This window comes from Mobula birostris, chromosome 5, assembly GCF_030028105.1.
Source record: "Mobula birostris isolate sMobBir1 chromosome 5, sMobBir1.hap1, whole genome shotgun sequence".
Classification (NCBI taxonomy): domain Eukaryota; kingdom Metazoa; phylum Chordata; class Chondrichthyes; order Myliobatiformes; family Myliobatidae; genus Mobula; species Mobula birostris.
In genome coordinates this window covers 198,299,918-198,323,718 of record NC_092374.1, presented here as the reverse complement: position 1 = coordinate 198,323,718, position 23,801 = coordinate 198,299,918, and the positions used below count along the sequence as shown (strand labels likewise).

The 23,801-nt window shown below is 43.7% G+C and overlaps 1 protein-coding gene across 1 annotated transcript; it reads right to left on the bottom strand.

Annotated features, from left to right (window-relative positions):
• Nucleotides 1–1,444: 1,444 nt before the first annotated feature.
• LOC140198247 (zinc-binding protein A33-like) lies at nt 1,445–23,539 on the bottom strand. Its single transcript, XM_072259300.1, has 6 exons — nt 23,107–23,539; nt 22,923–23,018; nt 22,599–22,832; nt 14,379–14,401; nt 14,165–14,277; nt 1,445–9,320 (listed from the first exon to the last, which is right to left on the bottom strand). Exons 1-6 carry the CDS (start codon nt 23,515–23,517, stop codon nt 8,761–8,763), a joined length of 1,437 nt encoding a protein of 478 aa, XP_072115401.1. The 5' UTR covers nt 23,518–23,539; the 3' UTR covers nt 1,445–8,760.
• Between the last annotated feature and the right edge of the window lie 262 nt (nt 23,540–23,801).

The window sequence follows — 23,801 nt, the reverse complement described above, 5'->3', positions numbered from 1 at the left end:
GGAATACAAAAGCACAAATGCATTGCTGAGGCCTTATCAGGCCTTGGTCAGCCTGCACTTGGAGTACTGAGAGCAATTCTGGGCCCCTTATCTAACAAAAGGTGTGTTCGCATTGGAGTGGGTGAAGAAAGAGTTCACAAGGATGATTCCAGGAATGAAAGGGTTAACATACGAGGAGTGTTTGATGGCTCTGGGCCTGTACTCACTGGAGTTCAGAAGGATGAAGGGGGGATCTCACTGCAACCTATTGAATATTGAAAACTCTGCACAAAGTGGATGTGCAGAGGAAGTTTCCTAAAGCGGAGGAGTCTAGAACCAGAGGGAACAGCCTCAGAATTGAGGGACATCCATTTAGAACAGAGATGAGGAAAATTTCCTTTTGTCATAGGGTAGTGAATCTGTGGAATTCAGGTCAAATTATTTAAGGTGGGGTTGATAATTTCTTGATAAGTCAGGATATCAAAGCTTAGAAGACGAAGGCAGAAGAATGGGTGGAGATGGATAATAAATCAGACATGGTGGAATGGCTGAGCAGACTCTATGGGACAAATGGCCTGGATCCGCTCCTTTGTCTCATGGAAATGCACAAAATTTTTTTCAGACTGATGATCCTCCTCGGTGCGTTTAAAACTAGGTGTTTTGGCAAGGGATCAGCCATCCATGACCCAGACATGAAGAAATTTCTCCACCAACAGCCAGTGAATATTTGGTATTCCAAAGATTAAAAATGACCTGTATTTGCCACATATGTATTGAAGCATACAGTGAAATGTGTCATTTGCAGCAAAGCAGACCAACTTGGTGAGGATTGTGCTGGGGGCAGTGTGCAAGTTTTGCCATACTTCCAGTGTCAGTATGGTATGTCCACAACTCACTTCCCCTAACTGTAGGTCTTTGGAGCTTTGGAGTAGCGGGGAGGGGGTGTACTGCACAGGATTGAAATGAGCTGTAGAAATTTGTAAACTCAGTCATCTCCATCAAGGACACGAGTCTCCCCAGCATCCAGGTTAGCTTCTGGTAGCAATGACTCAAAAAGGGGGCATCCATCATTAAGGACTCCTGTCACCCAAATTACGTTCTCTTTTCATCATTACCATCAGGGAGGAGGTACAGGAGCCAGAAGGCTCATACGCAACGATTCAGGAACAGCTTCTTTCCCTCTGCCATCAGTTTTCTAAGTGGACATTGAACCCGTAAACACTACCTCACTACTTTTTTTTCATCTTCTGTTTGCACTGCTATTTAAGTTAACATAAAAAATATATACGTATACCCTTACTGTAATTTACAGTTTTTACTTCTATGTATTGCAGTGAAATGCTGCATAACAACAAATTTCGTGAGATATAAAACCCAATTCTGATACCGGTGAACCCAGGGGAAACACATGCAGTCACGGGAGAACAGCAGATTCTTTGCAAGCAGCGATGGGAATTGAACCCTGATCGTTGACCGCTGGTGCTGTAAACTGATCGTGTTAACTGTGGCGCCACTGCGCTGCTACTTGAGTGGCATTCCCCTCTCAAATGTCCTGTGGAGGCTCAGTTGCTGAGAATATTCAGGGCGGAATCCGGGTAATTTTTGGAAACTATGGACTGAAGTTATGTTGGAATTGTACAGGAGAGTGACACTCAGGTGAACAAAGTAACTTAAGCTGAATTTATTATCATTAAACAGAAAGCACGGATAAACCACACTAAATATTACATAGTAAGTTACAAATATATCCACAAAGATTTCAGGGCTCACGATTCTTAGTCTGTACATGATTGTGGCTGCCGTCAGGGAACATGATTGTTGCTGTTGTCGGGGAACTTCAAGTTCTGACCTGTGAAATCATCCTGTGCCTGTCCTCAGCAACCGATCGTGATCCCTCACTCTATGTGAAATCCGAAGCACCGGGTAAAAAGTGCCTCAATAAATAGGTTTCAATCCACAAGCATAGCGGGACACACAGAGAAAGACAAACTATTCGATTTTTCATTCTCAGCACGGTTTCTTCCATTCAAACAACTCATGCACTCATCAACAAACATCCTGATGCCACTGGTGCCTGAGACCGGAGAGAATCCAGCTGCTATTAGCAAACAGTTAACAAACCTACAATTGTTTAACTTGTATAGATATGTTCCATGCTGCAAGCTCACAAAGAGTTCAAGCATCACTTGGAAATGTTCAGACTTTCATCTAATATTTTTACAAAATTTAATACACCGCAACACAGGCAGCCACTTGGAAACCCACTTTTTGTGGCAAATGGAACAAAATTGTTTGATGAAACAGTCCCCCAATCTACATTGGGTTTCAGCAATGTAAAGGACTGCATCAGTACTGGATACAGTAGACAACTCTGTCAGACTCGCAGGTAGTATGTCACCTCACTGGGAAGAGCTGTTTAGGGCCCTGAATGGATGTGAGGGAGGAGTACAGGGGCAGACATAGCACTTGTTCCACTTGCAGCGGTAAGTGCCAGGAGGGAGATCAGTAGGGAGGGATGAGTGGACAAGTGAATCATCTAGAGAACGATGCCTGCGGAAAGCAGAAAGTGGAAGGTGGGGGAGGGAAAGATGTGTTTCATGGTAGAACCCATTGAAGATGGTGGAAGTTGCAGAGAATGGTCTGCTGGATGTGGAGGCTCTGGGGTGGTAGGTGAGGCTAAGAGGAATGCTATCTCTGATAAGGCGGCTGGAAGATGGGGTGAGGGCAGGTTCTTGGGAAATGGGGGAGATGCAGTTGAGGCTGTGTCGATCATAGAGGAAGAAAAACTCCGATTTTTGAAGAAGGAGGACATCTCAGATGACCTTGAATGAAAAGCCTCATGCTGGGAACTGATGGAGAAGAGATGGAGGAAATGAGAACAGGAAATGGCATTTTTTCAAGTGACAGGGTAGGAAGAAGTATAATCAAGATACAATGGCAGTGAGAGTCAGTGGGTTTACAAAATATATAAATAGACAGTCTGTCTCCAAAGATGGAGACAGAGAGATCAAGAAAGGGGAGAGAGGTGTCCCAGATGGATCAAGTAAATCTGAGGCTGGGGTGAAAGCTGTGGGCATAGTTGATGAAATTGATGAGCTTCATATAGGTGCAGGAAGCAGCACCAAGGCAGCCATTGATGTAGTGCAGAAAGATCTAGGGAGTGCTAGCATTGTAGACTTGGAACATGGGACTGTCTCAAGTAGTCCAGGAAAAAGCAGGCAGAGCTGAGGCTCAACCGTGGGCCTGGAGAAAGTTGGAGGAGCTGAAAGAGAAATGGTTGAGGGTGACAACCAGTTCTGCCAGACAGAGGAGAGTGGCAGTGTAAGGGAACTGGTTAGGTCTGTTATCAAGGAAGAAGCAGAGAGTTTTAAAGTCTTCTTGATGGGAGATTGAAGTGTATAAGGACTAGACAATCATAGTGAAAATGAGGCAATGAGGGTCAGGGAACAAAGTGATTGAAAAGATCAAGGGCATGTGAAGTGCATGGATGTAGGTGGGAAGGGATTGACCTAAGAGGGACAAAATGGAGTTGAGGTTTATGGACATGTTCAGTGGAGCAGACACAATGGGCCGACTCGGACAGTCAGGTTCATGCATCTTGGGTAAGAGGTGAAAACAAGATCTCAGGGATAAGGGAATTATAAGTTTTGTGGCAGAAGATGGGAGATCTCCAGATTTAATGTGGTTGGTAATGGTGCAGATGACCTTGGCCTGATAAGGACAAGGAGGTAAGAGGAGATGTCTGAGAGTGCCGCCTCTGGCTTCACAATGTGGAGGTCAGTTTACTAGACTAATAGCACCTCCATCCCTCTCTCTCAACATTCCCCTCCCCATTCGCTCTGAAGTGCACTCTCTCTCTCTCACTTTCTCAGTCTCTCTCTAACTCTGTTATTTCATAGCTGTTCTGTGATACCTGTCTCAGAATATCTTTCAAGAGGGTCAGGCCCAATAGTGTACAAGGCAGGACACTGAAAACCTGTGCCAGCTAAAGTTCAAAGTTTAAACTGATTATCAAAGTATATATATGTTACCATATACTACCCTGAGATAAATTTTCTTGTGGGCATTCACAGTAGGTACAAAGAGGCATAATAGAATCGCTGAAAAATCACACAACGACAAAGACAATAAACGACCAAGGTGCAGAAGACACAAACAGTGCAAAGACAAAAAAACTAACAATAATAATAATTCTATCACCCAGTAGCACTCACATCTACAGTAACATGTTTTGAGAGGTTGACCATGGCCAGAATCAACTCCTGCCTCAGTAAGGACCTGGATCCATTGCAATTTGCCTATTGCCACAATAGGTCCACGGCAGACGCAATCTCAATGTCTCCTCACAAGGCCTTAAATCATTTGGACAATACAATCACCTATGTCAGGATGCTGTTCATTGACTGTAGCTCAGTGCTTAGCACCATCATCCCTACAGTCCTGATGAATATCTACAGAACTTGGGCCTTTGCACCTCTCTCTGCAAGTAGATCCTCGACTTGCTTACTGAAAGACCACAATCTGTGCAGATTGGTGATAATATCTCCTCCTCGCTGACAATTAACACTGGCGCACCTCAGGGATGTGTGCTTAGCCCACTGCTCTATTCTCTCTATACCTATGATTGTGTGGCTAAGCACAGCACAAATATCATCTCTAAGTTTTCTGATGGTGTAACTATTGTTGGCAGAATCTTAGACAGAGCTGAGAGAGTGTACAGGAGTGAGATATACACCTAGTTGAGTGGTGTTGCAGCTACAACCTTACGCTCAACATCAGTAACACTAAAGAGTTGATAATGCACTTCAGAAAGGGTAGGATGAGGGGACATGAAACAATTCGCATAGAGGGATCAAAAGTGGAGCGATGAGCAATTTCAAGTTCTTGGTTGTTAAGATCTCTGAGGAGCTAACCTGGTCCCAACATATTGATGCAGCTATAAAGAAGGCAAGACAGTGGCTATATGTCATTAGGAGTCTGAGGAGATCTGGTTTGTCACCTAAGACTCTTGAAAGCTTCTACAGATGTACTGTGGAGAGCCTTCTGACCGGTCACGTCACTGTCTGGGAGGGGCTACTGCTACTATTCTGCCCATCACCCAGAACGTACCATCTTCTGATTGTTACCATCGGGAAGGAGGTACAGAAGTCCAAAGGCACACACTCAGCAATTCAGGAACAGTTTCTTCCCCTCTGTCATTCAATTCCTAAATGGACATTGAACTGATGAACACTACCTCACTTTTTAAATATGTATTGTTTCTGTTTTTTCACTATTTTTAATTTAACTATTTAATACACACACACACACACACACACACACACACACACACACACACACACACACACACACACGCACGCGCGCACACACAAAACATATATGTACTTACTGTAATTGGTTTACTTATGTATTTTTTTCCTATATTATCAGGTATTGTGTTGTACTGCAGCCTCTAAGCTGACAAATTTCACAACCTATGCGGAGATATTAAACCTGATTCTGATTCAGCAGTCAAAAGGGCCTCAATCATACTGGTGTCCCAAAGAGCAAGACAGTGAGCTGCCTCAATGACTATCAGCCAGTTGCACTCACAACCACTGTGATGAAGTGCTTTGAGAGTTTGGTCACTGCTAGAATTAACTTTGGCCTAAGAAGAGACCTGGATCTGCTGCAATATGCCTACTGCCACAATAGATGAAAGCCACTTGGCCTTGTACAATTTGGACCACAGTAATATATATGTCAGGCTGCTGTTTACTGATGACAGTTCAGTGTTCAACAGCATCATCCCCTCAGTACTAATCACTAAGCTTCAAAACTTGGCTCTCTGTATCTGTCTCTGCAAATGGATCATTGACTTCCTCACCGGAACAACTCTGTCTGTAAGATCAGAAATAATATCTCTTCCTGGTTAACAATCAACTCCAGCACACCTCAAGGATGCATGCTTAGCTCTACTCTCTCTACATTCATGACTGTGTGGCTAGGAACAGCGTAAAACACCATCTATAAATTCATCGATGACACAACTGTTGCTGGCAGAGTTTCAGACGGTGACAAGGAAGCGTAAATGAGTGAGATAGATCAGCTGGTTAAGTGGTGTCACAGCAACAATCTTGCACTCAACATCAGTAAGAACTGATTGCGGACTTCAGGAAGGGAAGCAAGGAGAGCAGACACCAGTCCTCATTGAGGCATCAGTAATGGAAAGTGTGAGCAGCTTCAACTTCCTTGTTGTCAACATCTCAGGAGATCTAAACTGGGCCAAACATACACTCCATGGCCAATTCATTAGGTATACAGTACCTGTACAATCGCACATTAATGCAAATATCTAATCAGCCAATCAAGTGGCAGCAACTCAGTATGTAAAAGCGTGAAAACATGGCCAAGAGGTTCAGTTGTTGTTCAGACCAAACATCAGAATAGGGAAGAAATGTAATCTAAGTGAATTTGAACATGGAATGATTGTTAGTGTAAGACGGGGTGGTTCAAGAATCTCATAAAATGCTGATCTCCTGGGTTTAAGGATACTGGTGTGAAAATCTAAAAAAGACATGCAGTGAGCAGACATCCTGTGGGTGAAAACACCTTGTTAATGAGAGAGGTCAGATCAGAATGGTTAGACTGGTTCAAGGTGACAGAAGGTGATAGTAACTCAAATAATTGTGCTCAATTCTGGTCGCCTCACTACAGAAAGGACATCGAAACCATAGAAAGGGTGCAGAGGAGATTTACAAGGATGTTGCCTGGATTGGTCTTATGAGAATAGGTTGAGTGAACTCGGCCTTTTCTCCTTGGAGCGACGGAGGATGAGAGGTGACCTGATAGAGGTGTATAAGATAATGAGAGGCATTGATCATGTGGATAGTCAGAAGCTTTTCCCCAGGGCTGAAATGGCTAGCACAAGAGGGCATAGTTTTAAGGTGCTTGGAAGTAGGTACAGAGGAGATGTCAGGGGTAAGTTTTTTACACAGAGATTGGTGAGTGTGTGGAATGGGCTGCCGGCGACGGTGGTGGAGGCAGAAATGATAGGATCTTTTAAGAGACTCCTGGATGGCTACATGGGGCTTAGAAAAATAGAGGGCTTTGAGAAAAGCCTAGGTAGTTTTAAGGTATGGACATGTTCAACACAGCTTTGTGGGCTGAAGGGCCTGTATTGTGCTGTAGGTTTTCTAAGTTTTCTATGTTTTCTATGTTAACCACATGTTACAACAGTGGTGTGCAGAAGAGCATCTCTGATTGAAGTGGTTGGGCTACAGAGGCAGAAGACCACAAACATACATTCTGTGGCCACTTTATTAGGTACAGGAGATATCTAATAAAGTGGGCACTGAGTGTAATGATGCAATTTCGAAGAAGGCACACCAGTCGCTATATTTCATCAGGAGATTGAGGAGACGTGGTATGTCACAAAAACGCTGGCCAGTTTCTACAGATAAATATGGAGAGCATACTGAATGGTTGCAACACTGTCTGGTATGCAGACACCAATGCACAGGATCAGAGAAAGCTTCAGAGGGTTGTAAACTCAGCCAGCTCCATCATGGGCACCAAGCACCCCACTGTCGAGGACTTCTCAATAGGCAATGCCTCAAGAAGGTGGCATTTACAACTCTTCCCTTGGAGGGTCAGACGCCCTGAGCCAATAGGCTGGTCCGGGACTTACTTCATAATTTACTGGCATAATTTACATATTACTATTTAACTATTTATGGTTCTACTACTATTTATTATTTATGGTGCAACTGTAACGAAAACCAATTTCCCCCGGGATCAATTAAGTATGACTATGACTATGACTATTTATCATTAAGAACCCCTGTCACCCAGGACATGCCCTCTTCTCATTGCCACCATCAGAGAGGAGGTGCAGGAGCCTGAAGACACATACTCAATGTTTTAGGAACAGCTTCTGCCCCTCTGCTATCAAATTTCTGAAGAAACCATGAACAATGCCTTGTCTTTTGCTCACTTTTTGCAGTACCTATTTTTAAATATTTCTTAATATACCATAGTAATTTTGTGAACTGCACTGTACTAGCGCTGCAAAACAAATTTCATGACATATGTTAGAGATAATAAAACTGATTTTGATTCATATCCATTTTTAAATGTCTTTTTCTTCATTTACTTCAATTTACCTATGGTAAATTTCAGTAACTTCGCCTACAACATATCACTGTGGCAACCCGATCAAAGACATTCCAAATGTCCCTCCCCAACCCTCAAGACAATGGAAACTGATATACTTGTTTTTCCTTTCTTCCAGCTCTGGACCTAAATGCTAACTTGGTTTTGCTTTCCACAGATGGTTCGAGACTTCCTGACTTTCTACTTTAATTTTAGATTTCTGGCATCTGCAGTTTTTGTTTTACTTCATGCTGCAATATTCGGATGGAGCAAGTGGAAAAATGTATTAATGCTGGTTTGCACAAAGTAGACATCGCGAGCATCTTTTAAGGCTCAGGAGCGCCAGAGAGCCAAAATCCACCGCCCGCAGCCGCTGCTGAATGTGTGGACCCGCTGGAAGGGCTATTTACTCCGTCTTTATGTTTTCACAAAAGTACTTATCTTCTGTTTACGGATGCAGGTAACCACTAAAATTACTAAAGTGACAGCTGGAGTATAATTCCCTGTTTATTTACTTTTCAGAAATATATATCTCTACTGGTTATTTTCAGGCTCATTGTAGATTTGCAATGCGGATTTAGGGGATGCAGAGGGTCCCATTCAGAACCAAGATTTTGTCAGCAGGGTTTCCACCCCAGAGCCCCCCTCTTAGCGCCGGTCCCGGGACTCCACTCTTTGGAGGCCCGGATCGGAACCGGAGCAGATTCTTAGCCACTTATTTTCATCCCAAGTCCAGAAGTAAGGATAAAGTTTCTCCATGAATTTATTCCCAGTGAAGGTGTAGAGATGGGACTTGGTCTCCGCGTTGTAAAATGAAACTGTCCCCGACTCGTAACTGAAATAAATTCCCACCCTCCCGGGGAAGGGACCGGCAGGGAGACGGGAGTCAGGGCAGCCGTTTACAACAAGTCTGTCACCACCCCGCCCGATGGTCCACACTCCAGCTTCTGGTTTCAGTGCGACCCACTCCTTCCTCTCCATCGACTCTACAGCGACTCCCAGACTCCAGTGCCGGTTCCCCGTCACCTCCACCTCCCAGTAATGTCTCCCCGATGCGAATCCCTCCGATCCCAGCACACTAACCCCGGCTGTAAACCTCTTCCCAGTGTCAGGGAGATCCCTCCGGGTCCGGGTCCGTCTCACACGCTTCCGATCCTCAGACACCTCGAGCCGCTGATTTGCTGTTTCCACATCCAGGGTGACAGAGACTGAGTGGAGAAGCAGAGAATTAGGGAGTCCCCGGGGATGGGGAGAGACTCGGACAGAGCGGTGCTGGGACCGGTAACTGTGGCATTCAGGCACATCCAGGCGTCAACATTAATTTTCCCCGAGTTGCACACAACTGCTTTGCTAATCCATTCTCATCAGTCCAGATGAAGGGTCTCGTTCCAAAACGTCGACAGTTTATTCTTCTCCATAGATGTTGCCCGACCTGCTGAGTTCAGCACTTTGCATGTGTGTGGGTGTGTCCCTCTGGGTTTCAAGCATCCGCAGAATTTTTTGTGCTTATAATTCTCCTTTCAACATTAAACGTCTGCGTTTGTCCTCACATTCAAAACGCTGGAGGGACTCGGCCGGTCAGGCAGCATCTACCGAGAGACATAAAAACTCGACCTTTCCGGTCAGAACCCTTCATCAAGACCCTGAAACGATGGCTGCTTATTCCTCTTAAACACAGGAAGTCCAAAGCAACACGCACAAAATGCTGGAGTATCTCAGCAGGTCAGGCAGCATCGATGGAAACGAATAAACAGCGGACGTTTCCGGCTGACATCCTTCTACGCGACTGGAAAGGAAGGGGGAAGATGCCAGAATAAAAAGGAGGGAGCAGGGGAAGGAGGTGGGTGGGAAAGGTAAGGAGCTGGAGAGGAAGGAATCTGATAGAACATGAGATGGACCATTGGAAAAAGGGAAGGAGGAGGTGACGGGCAGACGAGAAGAGGTATGGGGCCAGAAGGGGGAATAAATGAAGAGGGGAGTGAGAGGGGATTTTTTTTTCCGAAAGGAGAAATCGATATTCATGCTATCAAGCTGGAGGTAACCCAGATGGATATAAAAAGTTTTGCTCCTCCACCTTGAGGGTGGCCTCATCACGGCACGAGAGGAAAGGTGCCGTGTCAGAACTGGAGTGGAAATCGGAATTAAAGTACTTGGCCAGTGCTTCTGACGGCTGAAGCGGAGCAGCTCCGGTGTTATGGATTTCCCACATGCTGCCTATCATTTCTGCATTTTCCATTTTGGGTCCAGTAGCTTCTGTGTCTGTATGGCGGGGGTGGTTGGCATGGAAGGAATTGTCCATGTTTTGAGTACAAATCCTGTAAGAGGACCGACAGCAGAGAGGAGAAATGGCCAGTATAAAGAGGGGAAGGGTCGCGGCGTGACAGGAGTCCACCAGGCAAGTTGTGGCTGGTAGGGGAGGGGAGAGGAGCAGGGTTAGAGTGGCTCCACTTCCCTCCCCAGGGTGACTGAGGCAGACCAGGTAGGAGATGCAGGTGGAGTGAGGTGGGGGAGGAGTATGAAGGTTGGAGATGGTGAAAAGCAGGAACACAAAGGGCGATTGTGCTGGAATCTTATCAGCAAAGGAGGTGCTAATGAGAGCCATTAGGGGAGAGATGAATGGCAGATGGGCCCAGAACCAGGTGGGGGAGGGGTGGAAAGCTTGTGTGTGTTGGGGGCGAGGGCGGGGGAAGGAGTGAATGTATCCAGGAGGGGGAAAGGGAAGCAGACGGCTGATGGTGGGGGGTAGGGGTTTAGAAGAAAAGAGACCACAATAAGAGGATCATAGGAGGGTAAAAATGAGAGTGTGAGAGAGTGGGACAGTGTTATACATGTCAGCGAGAGTAGCAAACAAACTATGAGGAGGAAATGACAAGGTGGCCATTTTCATCTCCACCTTCCTCACCCTCTGTGTGTAAGCGTGTGTGTGAGAGAGGGAGAGCACACAGAGAGAGCAGAGAGATAGCAGGCAACTGCAGGAAACATAAAGTTGTGGTGGTAGGGGATTTTAATTTTCCATATATTGATTGGGACTCCCATACTGTTAGGGGTCTAGATGGTTTAGAGTTTGTAAAATGTGTTCAGGAAAGTTTTCTAAATCAATATATAGAGGGACCAACTAGAGGGGATGCAATATTGGATCTCCTGTTAGGAAACGAGTTAGGACAGGTGATGGAAGTATGTGTAGGGGAGCACCTTGGTTCCAGTGATCATAACACCATTAGTTTCAACTTGATCATGGACAAGGATAGATCTGGTCCTCGGGTTGAGGTTCTGAACTGGAAGAAGGCCAAATTTGAAGAAATGAGAAAGGATTTAAAAAGCATGGATTGGGACAGGTTGTTCTCTGGCAAGGATATGATCGGTAAGTGGGAAGCCTTCAAAGGAGAGATTTTGAGAGTGCAGAGCTTGTATGTTCCCATCAGGATTAAAGGCAAGGTGAATTGGAATAAGGAACCTTGGTTCTCAAGGGATATTGCAACTCTGTTAAAGAAGAAGAGAGAGTTGTATGACATGTATAGGAAACAGGGAGTAAATAAGGTGCTTGAGGAGTATAAGAAGTGCAAGAAAATACTTAAGAAAGAAATCAGGAGGGCTAAAAGAAGTCATGAGGTTGCCTTGGCAGTCAAAGTGAAGGATAATCGAAAGAACTTTTACAGGTATATTAAGAGTAAAAGGATTGTCAGGGATAAAATTGGTCCTCTTGAAGATCAGAGTGGTTGGCTATGTGCGGAACCAAAAGAAATGGGGGAGATCTTAAATGGTTTCTTTGCGTCTGTATTTACTAAGGAAACTGGCATGAAGTCTATGGAATTAAGGGAAACAAGTAGTGAGATCATGGAAACTGTACAGATTGAAAAGGAGGAGGTGCTTGCTATCTGAGGTAAATTAAAGTGGATAAATCCCCAGGACCTGTCAGGGTATTCCCTTGGACCTTGAAGGAGTCTAGTGTTGAAATTGCAGGGGCCCTGGCAGATATATTTAAAATGTCCATGTCTACGGCTGAGGTGCCGGAGGATTGGAGAGTAGCTCATGTTGTTTCGTTGTTTAAAAAAGGATCGAAAAGTAATCCAGGAAATAATAGGCCGGTAAGTTTGACGTCGGTAGTGGGTAACTTATTGGAGGGAGTACTAAGAGACAGAATCTACAAGCATTTGGATAGACAGGGACTTATTAGGGAGAGTCAACATGGCTTTGTGCGTGGTAGGTCATGTTTAACAAATCTATTGGAGTTTTTCGAGGAGGTTACCAGGAAAGTGGATGAAGGGAAGGCAGTGGATGTTGTCTACATGGACTTCACTAAGGCCTTTGACAAGGTCCCGCATGGGAGGTTAGTTAGGAAAATTCAGTTGCTAGGTATACATGGAGAGGTGGTAAATTAGATTAGACACTGGCTCAATGGAAGAAGCCAAAGAGTGATAGTAGAGAATTGCTTCTCTGAGTAGAGGCCTGTGACTAGTGGTGTGCCACAGGGATCAGTGCTGGGTCCATTGTTATTTGTCATCTATATCAATGATCTGGATGATAATGTGGTAAATTGGATCAGCAAATTTGCTGATGATACAAAGATTGGAGGTGTAGTGGACAGTGAGGAAGGTTTTCAGAGCCTGCAGAGGGATTTGGACCAGCTGGAAAAATGGGCTGAAAAATGGCAGATGGAGTTTAATACAGACAAGTGTGAGGTATTGCACTTTGGAAGGACAAACCAAGGTAGAACATACAGGGTAAATGGTAAGACACTGAGGAGTGCAGTAGAACAGAGGGATCTGGGAATACAGATACAAAATTCCCTAAAAGTGGCGTCACAGTTAGATAGGGTCGTAAAGAGAGCTTTTGGTACATTGGCCTTTATTAATCAAAGTATTGAGTATAAGAGCTGGAATGTTATGATGAGGTTGTATAAGGCATTGGTGAGGCCAAATCTGGAGTATTGTGTTCAGTTTTGGTCACCAAATTACAGGAAGGATATAAATAAGGTTGAAAGAGTGCAGAGAAGGTTTACAAGGATGTTACCGGGACTTGAGAAACTCAGTTACAGAGAAAGGTTGAATGGGTTAGGACTTTATTCCCTGGAGCGTAGAAGAATGAGGGGTGATTTGATAGGGGTATATAAAATTATGTTGGGTATAGATAGAGTGAATGCAAGCAGGCTTTTTCCACTGAGGCAAGGGGAGAGAAAAAACAGAGGACACGGGTTAAGGGTGAGGGGGGAAAAGTTTAAAGGGAACATTAGGGGGGGCTTCTTCACACAGAGAGTGGTGGGAGTATGGAATGAGCTGCCAGACGAGGTGGTAAATGTGGGTTCTTTTTTAACATTTAAGAATAAATTGAACAGATACATGGATGGGAGGTGTATGGAGGGATATGGTCCGTGTGCAGGTCAGTGGGACTAGGCAGAAAATGGTTCGGCACAGCCAAGAAGGGCCAAATGGCCTGTTTCTGTGCTGTAGTTTTTCTATGATTTTCTATGGTTTCTATGTATGATTGTGACATACAGTACAAACAAATTTCAGTGGTTATACTGCTTCTTTAAACTTATCAGAATCAGAATCATGTGACGTGAAAACATTGTAAAAACATGACTTTTTGCATCTTATCTGAATGTTCACCTGGTTGTGATTGTGAACAGACATAAATGTCTCAGTTAAAGAAAATATTCTACAAGAGATGTCAACACACTGAGGCTCTGGAGAAGGGGCTGCCAGGGAAGGATTTGAAGAATTTCACTGTGGATTTATTGGAAACATTCCATGGAATCTAAAGCAACCCCTGAGAAATTTTGGGAAGCTTCCCTCACCCCAGCAGAAACAGTGGGCCTTCTAGGAAGGAAGAGATATCCTCTAATAATGGAGTGATCGCAGGGAGAGGTAGATCCATTGGCTCAGTGATATTGGAAGTTTAAGGAATGAAACTTCATACTGAAGGTGGATTATTTGTATAAGTAAGGTAATGATATTAATTAGGTCCAATTTGAAGCATAGAATAATACTCTGTTATTCCTGTATAACATGAGTCAAATTGTAAGTTGTGAATTGGAACATTTAGATTTATTTACCAGGCTGAATGTCTTCGAACATTTCCCTCCACACTGGGAAAGGTAAAGGCCCATTGAATTCTCCCATTGTAAGAGCCCCATCCATGATTGTGAGTGTCTGGATATTTCCCACCCTGCAAATTTTAAACATTTTAATTTAAGTATTTGAACACAAACTATTTTCTGAGTTAATATTAAAAGGTTTTGCTAGGGTTCAGATAAGATCAAGTCCTACCTCCTCTTCTGACAGCATTCTTCCTGCAAAAAAACAAAACAGAAATCAGAATGGATAGATACTGAGCACATTAGACCATAAGACATGGGCACAGAGTGATGCCATTCGAACAATCGGGTCTGCTCTGCCCATTCCATCAGAGTGGATTTATTGTCCTCTTAACCCTTTCTTCTGCCTTCTCTCTGTAACCATTGATGGCTTACTAATCAACCTCCGCTTTAAATATAGCCAATGATTTGGCCTCCACAGCCTTCTGTTGCTATGAATTCCACCAAGTCACCACACTCTAGCTAAAGAAATTTCTCCTCATCACTGTATTCTGAGGCAGTGCCCTCTGATCATACACTCTCCCACTATAAAAAACATTCTCGCCATGTCCACTCTATCCAGGCCTTTCAATATTCAGCAAGTTTCATGAGATCCCCACTCATCTGGACTCCAGGGAGTACAAATCCAGGGTCATCAAATTCTCGTTATATATTAATCCTTGCATTCCTGCAATAATTAGTTAGTTGGCTGAAAGGTTTCTAATTAATTAGCTCCTGCCGAAGGGTTTCTGCCCAAAACATTGACTGTATTCTTTTTCTAGATGCTGCCTGGCCTGCTGAGTTCATCCAGCATTTTGTGTGCGTTGCTCGGATTTCCAGGACCTGCAGATCTTCTCTTGTTTGTGATTAGTTAGTTGGCTGTCAGAATGCATTCATTAACATTTTCTAAATTTATAATCAGAGCTGGTAAGCTAAATCTAGATAATGTGTTAAAGTAATAGTTCTCATCCGTATTCACAAATGGACATTGTAGCTGGAATGCTCATTAAGGGTATGTAAAGTTCTATGATATGTTATGAACATGAGCAGGTGCAAGAAGTCATACCGGGTTGAAAGTTGATTTAGTTGATCTGCTAAGCAGGGTGGTGTAACAGCCAGCAAAACATTTTACAGTACAGGCAACCTGGGTTCAATTCCCAACGCTGCCTGTAAGGAATTTGTACATTCTCCCTGTAACCATGTTGGTTTCCTCTGGGTACTCCAGTTTCCTCCCACAGTCCACAGACATACCAGTTGATAGGTCATTATAAATTATTCTGTGATAAGGCAAGGATTAAATTGGGGGATTGCAGGGCGTCACAGTACAAAGGGGCAGAATGGTGTATTCTGAGCTATTGTATATCCCAATGAATAAATAAATAAATGCTGCTGTGGCCATCAGCGGAGCAGACTGCGAATTCCTCGTAGGAGATTTTTAAATTGTCACTGACCACAGGTGAAGTGCCAGATGATAGAAGGACAGCAAATGAGGCAGTTTTCCTCAAGCATGGCAGCATGGGTAAAGCAGCCCATGAATCCAATGTCAGTGACTAAACATCTCCGAAAAGAAAACAAACTTCTGAGGGACAGGGTAGAGGTACACTGGAAAAGGTAGGGATTAATCAAATGGTATCAGTAAGGCTTTGTTAGAGAGGATCCAGACCGAATAGAGAAGAAGGAGAAAGCCCGTAACTCCAAGTGGAGTCATCGGGACGTTGCCATGACGGCGTTTTTTTAGCAGGCTTTCTTATTTTTACAAGGCCGAGTTGCTCGCTTGACGCTCAACCCAGCACGGACATGGAAGCGTGCAAGGGAACCAGGTGGATTCGAACTCGGGGGCCTTTGCTCTGAAGTCCGACACTGATGCCACTATACCACCAGCCAGCAATCTAGACTAAACAGTTACGATCAAATTTTTTAAGAAGAAAACTAAGTGTACCAATGAGATCAGTGCATTTGACATGGGTTATGTGGACATCAGCTGGATAATGTTTCAGAATCAGAATTAGGTTTAATATCGCCAGTACATGTCATAAAAGTTGTTAACTTTCTGGCAGCAGTATAATGAAATACATGATAAATAAATATAGGGAAAACTGAATTACAGTAAATATATATATGTGTGTGTGGGTGCGTTAAATAGTTAAATCAAAATAAGAAGTGTAATGTAACAGAAATAAAAAAGTAGTAAGGTAGTGTTCTTGGGTTCAATGTCCATTTAGAAATTGGACGGCAGAGTGGAAGAAACTGTTGCTGAATTCCTGAGTGTGTGCCTTCAGGCTTCGGTACCTCCTTCCTTATGGGAACAATGAGAAGACGGCATGTCCTGGGTGTTGGGGGTCCTTAATGATAGATGTCACCTTCCTAAGGCACCACTCCTTGTAGATGTATTGTACACTACCGAGGCTAGTAGCCATGATGGAACTGACTAATTTTACAAGTTTCTGCAACTTACTGTGATCTTCTGCAATAGCACCCCCCCCGCCCCCCATACCAGACAGTGATGCAGCCTGTCAGAATGCTCTGTACGGTACACTTGTAGAGGTTTTCAAGAGTTTTAGTTGACAAACCAAGTCTCCTCAAACTCTGAATGAAAGTTGCTGTCTTGCCTTCTGTCACAAAGGAAACTGGTCCAAAAGCTGAGAACTCACAGAATCCAAGGCACGTTGGTAAACTGGTTCTAAAATTGGCTGAATAATAGGAAGCAGAGAATGATATCAAAATATAATGGGTACTTCTGAAAGAAAATAGGTCTGACATTCATGATTGGATACCCATCCTTGTTACTGTCTGTACAACTATTCTTAGATATTGCTGATGTGGATATAAATGTAGATAAACATAAAGACTACATCAAAACATACTGTGAAATGTGTCATTTGTGTCAAAACAAATCAGCAAGGATTGTGCTGGGGCAGCTCACAAGTGTCACCACGCTTCTGGCACCAACTGAGCACACCCAGAACTCACTAACCTTAACATTACATCTTTGGGATCCGTGAGGAGACTGGAGCAGGTCATGGGGAGTCCTTACGGGCCGTGACAGGAATCGAACCCCAGTGATCGCTAGCTGATATTGTACAGCAATGTACTAACCGCTACTCTACTGTGCCACCCAATGTTAGAAGCGTTATTAATGGGTTCAGAAGTTTTCATAACTTTCCTTGCAGTGACGGTAGACTTGAGGATGTGTAGTTACCAGGCTTATCCCTGGTGATCTATCTGAGAGAAGTTGTTGTTGATCTGAGGAGGATGCTCCACTGCTTTCTCAATAAAAGAAGCAACCAGTTCCCCTTCCACCACCACCCTCCCCCATCTGGCAGAACTGCTCCTCAAACTCAACAATTTTTCCTTCAGCTTCTCCCACTTTCTCCAGACTCGGGGTAGCCATGGGCACTTTATGGGGCCCAACTGTGCCCATTTTTTTTGTTGCCTACATAGAACAGTCCATTTTCTAAGCCATCCCCAGTAAACAATTTCAATTCCGATTTGACTCCGTTTCCCATTCTGACATGTCGATTCATTGTGCCAAGATGAGGCCATCCTCAGGGTGGAGGAGCAACACCTTGTATTCCAGACACAAGGAAATCGGCAGATGCTGGAAATTCAAACAACACACACAAAAGGGTCCCAGTCCGAAACGTCGACTGCACCTCTTCCTATAGATGCTGCTTGGCCTGCTGCATTCACCAGCATTTTGTGTGTGTGTTACCTTATATTCCGTCTGGATACCCTCCAACCTGATGGCATGAATATCGATTTCTCCTTCTTTCCCATCCCACTTCCTCTATTCCCCGCTCTGACCTATCACTTCTTCCCATCTGCCTATTACTTTCCCCTTGGATCCACTCCTCCTTTCCTTTCTCTTGCGGTCCACTCTCCTGTCCTATCAAATTCTTTCTTCTCCAGCACTTGACCTTTCACATTCCCGTGGCTTCACCGATCACCTTCCAGCTAGCCGCTTTCTACTCCCCCCCCCCACCTTTTTATTCTACCATCTCCACTTTTTCTTTCCAGTCCTGAAGAAGGACCTTAGCCCAAAAAGTCAACTGTTTATTCATTTCCATAGATGCTGCCTGGCCAGCTGAGTTCCTCCAGCATCTTGTGTGTCTTGCTTTGGATTTCCAGCATCTTGCTCGTGTTTGTAATACTAATTAGTTGGTGAGATGATTATACCAGTGGTGAATGCATTATTAATCTTGTAAAGTCTAACATGATGTAGTTTGGCAAGGGTAATGAAGGGAACACCTACACAATGAAGGGTAGTGCCTTGTGGGAACAACACATCAAAGTTCAAAGTAAATTTATTATCAAAGTTCGTTTATGTCACCATATGTGGTTCATTTTCTCATGGGCATTCACCGTAGATACAAAGAAACATAATATAATTAATGAAAACCTACACAGAAGCAAAGATGGACAAACAATCCAAAATGCAAAAGAAGATAAATTGTGCAAATACAAAATTAAGCAAATAGTAAAACATTAGTAATAACTAATATTGAGAACATAAGTTGTAGAGTCCTTGAAAGTGCATCCATAGGCTCAGAGTTGGGGTGAGTGAAGTTATCCATGATTTTTCAAGAGTCTAATGGTTGTAGGGGAATAACTGTTCGTGAACCTGGTGGTGTGAGACTCAAGGCTCCTGCACTTCCTTCTTGATGGCAGCAGCGAAAAGAGAGAAATGTCTGGATGGAGGGCCCCTGGTGATGGATGCTGTCACAATCGAGTGAGGGAAAGAGGAAAACCGATGTTGCGAAACAGAGCAAACTTGCTGAATAATCTAAGGATTCCTGAAATCAGGTGATGGAGACTTCATACGAACGCTTCTATCGTCTGCTGGGGCACAGATTAGAAAAGAGTATAGGTTATGGTATAATTTTATAAAGAGATTATTTAGGCCACATCTGGGGTGCTGTCTACTGTACTGACTTTTGGGTTTTGAGAATGACACACTTGCACCGGAGGGCTGCTGAAGAGATTCACCAGGATTTTCTCTGAGAAGCAGCGGTTCTGTTATGTGAACAAACACGTTGGTTGTTTTCCTTGGAATGCATGGGACTGTGTGTGGGCTAACCGCACAGAAGTATAAAAAAAGTTATGTGGAACATGAACATGGTAGATAGTGAGAAAATACTCTCTACGTCAGTGTTGAGAACCCAAGGTCCGAGATTTGGTGTAACAGGGCAAGAGCTTCAGAGAGAATCTGGGAAGCATTTTACTTCTGCAAGAATGCAGTTGGAATCTGGAATATATAGTACTTGAGAGGATGATGCAGACAGGTAGTCTCACGATTTTTCCGAAATATCAAAAGGAACACATAGATAGCTAGAGCAGAGACAGCTAAAAATAAAGTGGTGGTAAATAACATTATTGTCAGTGGATTCCTGATGACTGACATGGATTTGGAGGGCTGAGGAGCCTGTAATGTCACCCTCTGATTAACTTGTAGCTCTACAAACAGCAGAAACTGAGGAGGAATTTCTTTAGCCAAAGGATGATGAATCTATGGAATGAGATGGCTGTGGAGGCCAAGTCACTGGGTATATTTAAAACAGAGTTTGATTAGTCAGGCTGTCAAGTGTAGGAGAATGGGGTTGAGGGGGATGGAATGTGGAGCAGATTGAATGGGCTGAATTTGCCTGATACTGCTCTTAAAGTCTTATGTTCTAGATTACACCAAAGATTTTGCAGATGCTGGAATTCACCCAGCTGCTGAAACACAGACAGAAGGGTTTTTTTTTTATTGCAGAGAGTATACAGAGGCAAAGGAAAAAAGTTCCAGGAAAACATACAAGAATGATAGAAGAGGTGAGGGGGACAACAAAGAGAGATGATTATGCAGGACTGGATAGTTTTTGGGTTTGGGTAAGGAATCATTGGATGGCAAATAAATCAGCTCATGGGTGAATTTGTTGAGGATTTGATACAATGATTGGATTTGATCAAATCAATGTGGATATTTGCATTACTGAAGAGACTAAGTTGCTGAACTTAGTTCAGGAAAACAAAATCTGTGAGCCAATTAATGCTGCTGTTAAAACACCTCTCTAAGGTCAGGCCTTGAAACTGTTAGATAACTGCAAAATAATGTTCTTCAGTGAAGGAAGCCTGTGGTTTGAACTTGTTTTGATCTGTTGACAACATGAGGTCATCAGAAAAGTCAATGATCAATGAACTCTGTGGCCACTTTATTAGGTACACCTCCCCACCTAGTAAATATCTGACACTTAATAATAGTTTCTGAACATTTCAGAAACTACTGATTTCCTGAGATTTTCATGTCCAACAGTCTCTGGAGTTTACAGAGAATGGTACAAAAGGCAAAAACATCCAGTGAGCAGCAGGTTCTGTGGCTTAAGACACCTTGTTATTGAGAGAGGTCCCTCCAAGAGCACTTATTGTACGGTTTGGAGGCTTGCATGCTTCAATGACCCAGACAGCTATGTTGGCTACAGTCAGGGCCCTGTGCTCTGCTCTCAGTAGGGTCACCCAAGTCAGACAGGTCAAAGAGTAGAGGCCAGACTAAGAGCAATCCACCAGTCCTCCAGGTCGGGGGTTCAGCTCAGGGCTAACAACCCTGACTGGTCAAACAAAAATTGTTACAGAAACAGCAATGAAGAATCCTGTATCTCTGTGCAACTGTATTCCTGAGTACCCACCAGGGATTTGCATGACTGACAGCAGAGAAAAGCAAGAGGAAGCTACTGGCATGATGACAGAAGCCCTGATCACCCCCAAGAGCAAGACCAAAGTTGTGTTTTGGAATGTATGAACACTGGCAAGCTAGCACAAATAACTGTAGAAATGCATTATTTCAACCTAGATACACTGGGTGTCGGTGAAAGCAGATGGACAGATGGAAGACTAAAGGCGGCATTTGGTGAAACAAGGAGAGAGGCCACAGCAAGGTGAAGCTGAACCAGAGCTGTGTTCTGCCCACATTCTTGTACGGGTCAGAATGCTGCGCATGACAGAGAATGGCCTTGCTGAACTGTCACCATTCCACACCACGAGCATCCGGAAGATACCCCATGTTTTCTGTCCCACTACACCCTGTGCCTTCAGTGTCATCCACAACCATACTGAGGAAACACTGGAGACGGATCGGGCATTTAATGAGAAGAGAGGCCAACTCCACCATCAAGACAGCACTTCATTGCAACCCTGAGGTGTGAAAGAAATGCAGGAGGCCAAATACAACTTGCTGCCAAACCGTAGAGGCAGAAGTGAGGACCCTTAACCACACCTGGGGCAAAATAGGGAAAATGGCCAAGGACAGACAGAGATGGAGGAGCTTCATTGCTGCCCTAAATGCCAGCGGTGTAACAGGCAGTAACTGGCTAATGAGAGAGGACCGAGGAAAATGGCCAGACTGGTTCAAGCTGACAAGAAGGCAGCAGTAACTGAAATGACAACATGTTACAACAGTGGTGTGAAGAAGAGCTCTCCGAATGTACAACACATCTTTCTTGGGCCACACTAGCAGAAGACCACAAACATACACTCTGTGGCCCTTGTCGAGTCAGAAGTAACCAGCCTGGGTGTTATTCTTGATTCAGATTTGAATTTTAATTCCCACATAAGAAGCAGCATTTCCACACTTCACAAATATTGCAAAGGTACAGTCATTCCTGTACTGTAATGATACTGAAAAACTAATTTACACCCTTATATCAAATAGACTAGATTACTGCAATGCACTTTTCACTGGTCTTAAAGCAATCTATTGACAAACTTCAATTCATTCAGAACGTCACTGCGAGACTTTTAACCAAAACCAGGATAAGAGAGCATATCACTCCCATACAAACTACTCTGCATTGGCTTTCTGTATATTTTAGAATTGTTTTTAAAATTCTCTTACGTTTTTAAAGCCATTAATAGTCTGCTATGAAGTACATCAAAGAATCATTTTCCAGCTGTCAGGTTCTGAAACCAGTCTCTTAAATTTAAACAATCTCCCTCAAAAATGATTGTCAGGTCAGCATTTTTGAACTATACTCCTAGACTGTGGAATTCAATACCTAAAACTATGAGGGATGCTGACTCATTTGACACTTGAAAATGCCAGCTCAAACCCCCATTTATTTCATTTTGAACACTAACATCTTTAGTCTTTTACTTTCATGTTTATTTTCGTTTTTTATTTTACTTTCAAATTTGAACTTTTATCCCATGTAATGCGCTTTGAACTATACATCTGTATGAAAAGTGCTCTATAAGTACAGATATTATTATTATTAGATGCCTAATAAAGTGGCCACTGAGTGTTTTTGCCTCAAAAACGGCCCAGCTGGCCACTTACGTCGAGAGAAATAAACTTGACCTTGTTAATATCATTTTCTAATTTCCACCCAACATCACTGTCTACGCTGCATCTGTCGTTCTGAACTGAACTATACTTCCTTACCTTCAGAAATATCACTCCATCTGTCTGCTCCATCTGCCTATGCAACTTTGAGATTTCCTCTTCAATTGAAGTTAAATTACTTTGAATCTTCCGAAGAGTTTTCTCCATTTGACCCACAACCATCTTCTCCTGTTTTCTGAGATCTCTGATTAAACGCTGCTCTTTCTCGGTGAGACTCTGACGTATCCGAGTGAACTCGGACGAGATGTGGGACTCCAGACTGCGTGACTGATCCTACCGAATGAAATGTGAACATCTTTATATAACGCAATAACTGGAGCAGAACCAATTGAGAAAATAACAAATCATAAAGGGAGACTTTACCCGAATCTCAGAAATCTTCTGTTTCTGCTGCTGTTCCATTTTAAGAATAGCCGATTTTCTCTCAGTGAGCGACGTGAGGGAAAATTTCACCTGATCCTGGGATATTGTAGAAAATCATGAACAACAGTGTTAGATAACCGTGCGTAATCAATTAGATCATCAAACGTGCCTCCTAATTCATTACCTTGTAAACTTCAACAGCTTCGTTAATTGGCATAAAGTTATGAGACTTGTGTTCCCGCGAATCTCTACAGATCAGGCAGATCAGCGTCTTGTCAGTTTCACAAAATAGTTTCAGTTCTTCCTCGTGTTCCTCGCAGTGAAGATCACTTTCCGTCTCTGTTGGACTCAGTTTCAGTTTTCGAGCTTTATCAGCCAGTCTCACCAAGGCCCGATTCCCTCTGAGGGATATTTCGTGAAACTCCTCTCTACATTCCGGACAGATGTTTCTCGTCCTTTTTTCCCAATACTGAGTGATACAGGGGCGGCAGAAGTTGTGTCCGCAGTCCAGTGACACCGGATCAGTGAAGAAATCCAGGCAGATGGGACAAATTACCTCCTCGGTGAAATCCTCAACTTGTTGTTTTGAAGCCATGTTTTACCCGGACACTTCCTGGTCCAAATTCCTTTCACTTTCGGCGAGCAACTGAACTCCTTGTAGTACGGCCATTGTCCACTAGTCGCGCTAGAGTTCCCAGCGCCACGGTCCGTTCGCTGCAGTGGAGCGCGGTGGGGGCTCTGGGGCGACGTGGTCGAGATGACATTAAACAAGCCTGAGTATATAAAGAGTAAAGTAGCGGAGTCGGATAAGTGTTGTGCCCCCTGAGAAGCGATCAAGAAGACTAGAGCCATACTCTCTGGGGTTCACAATAATATTGG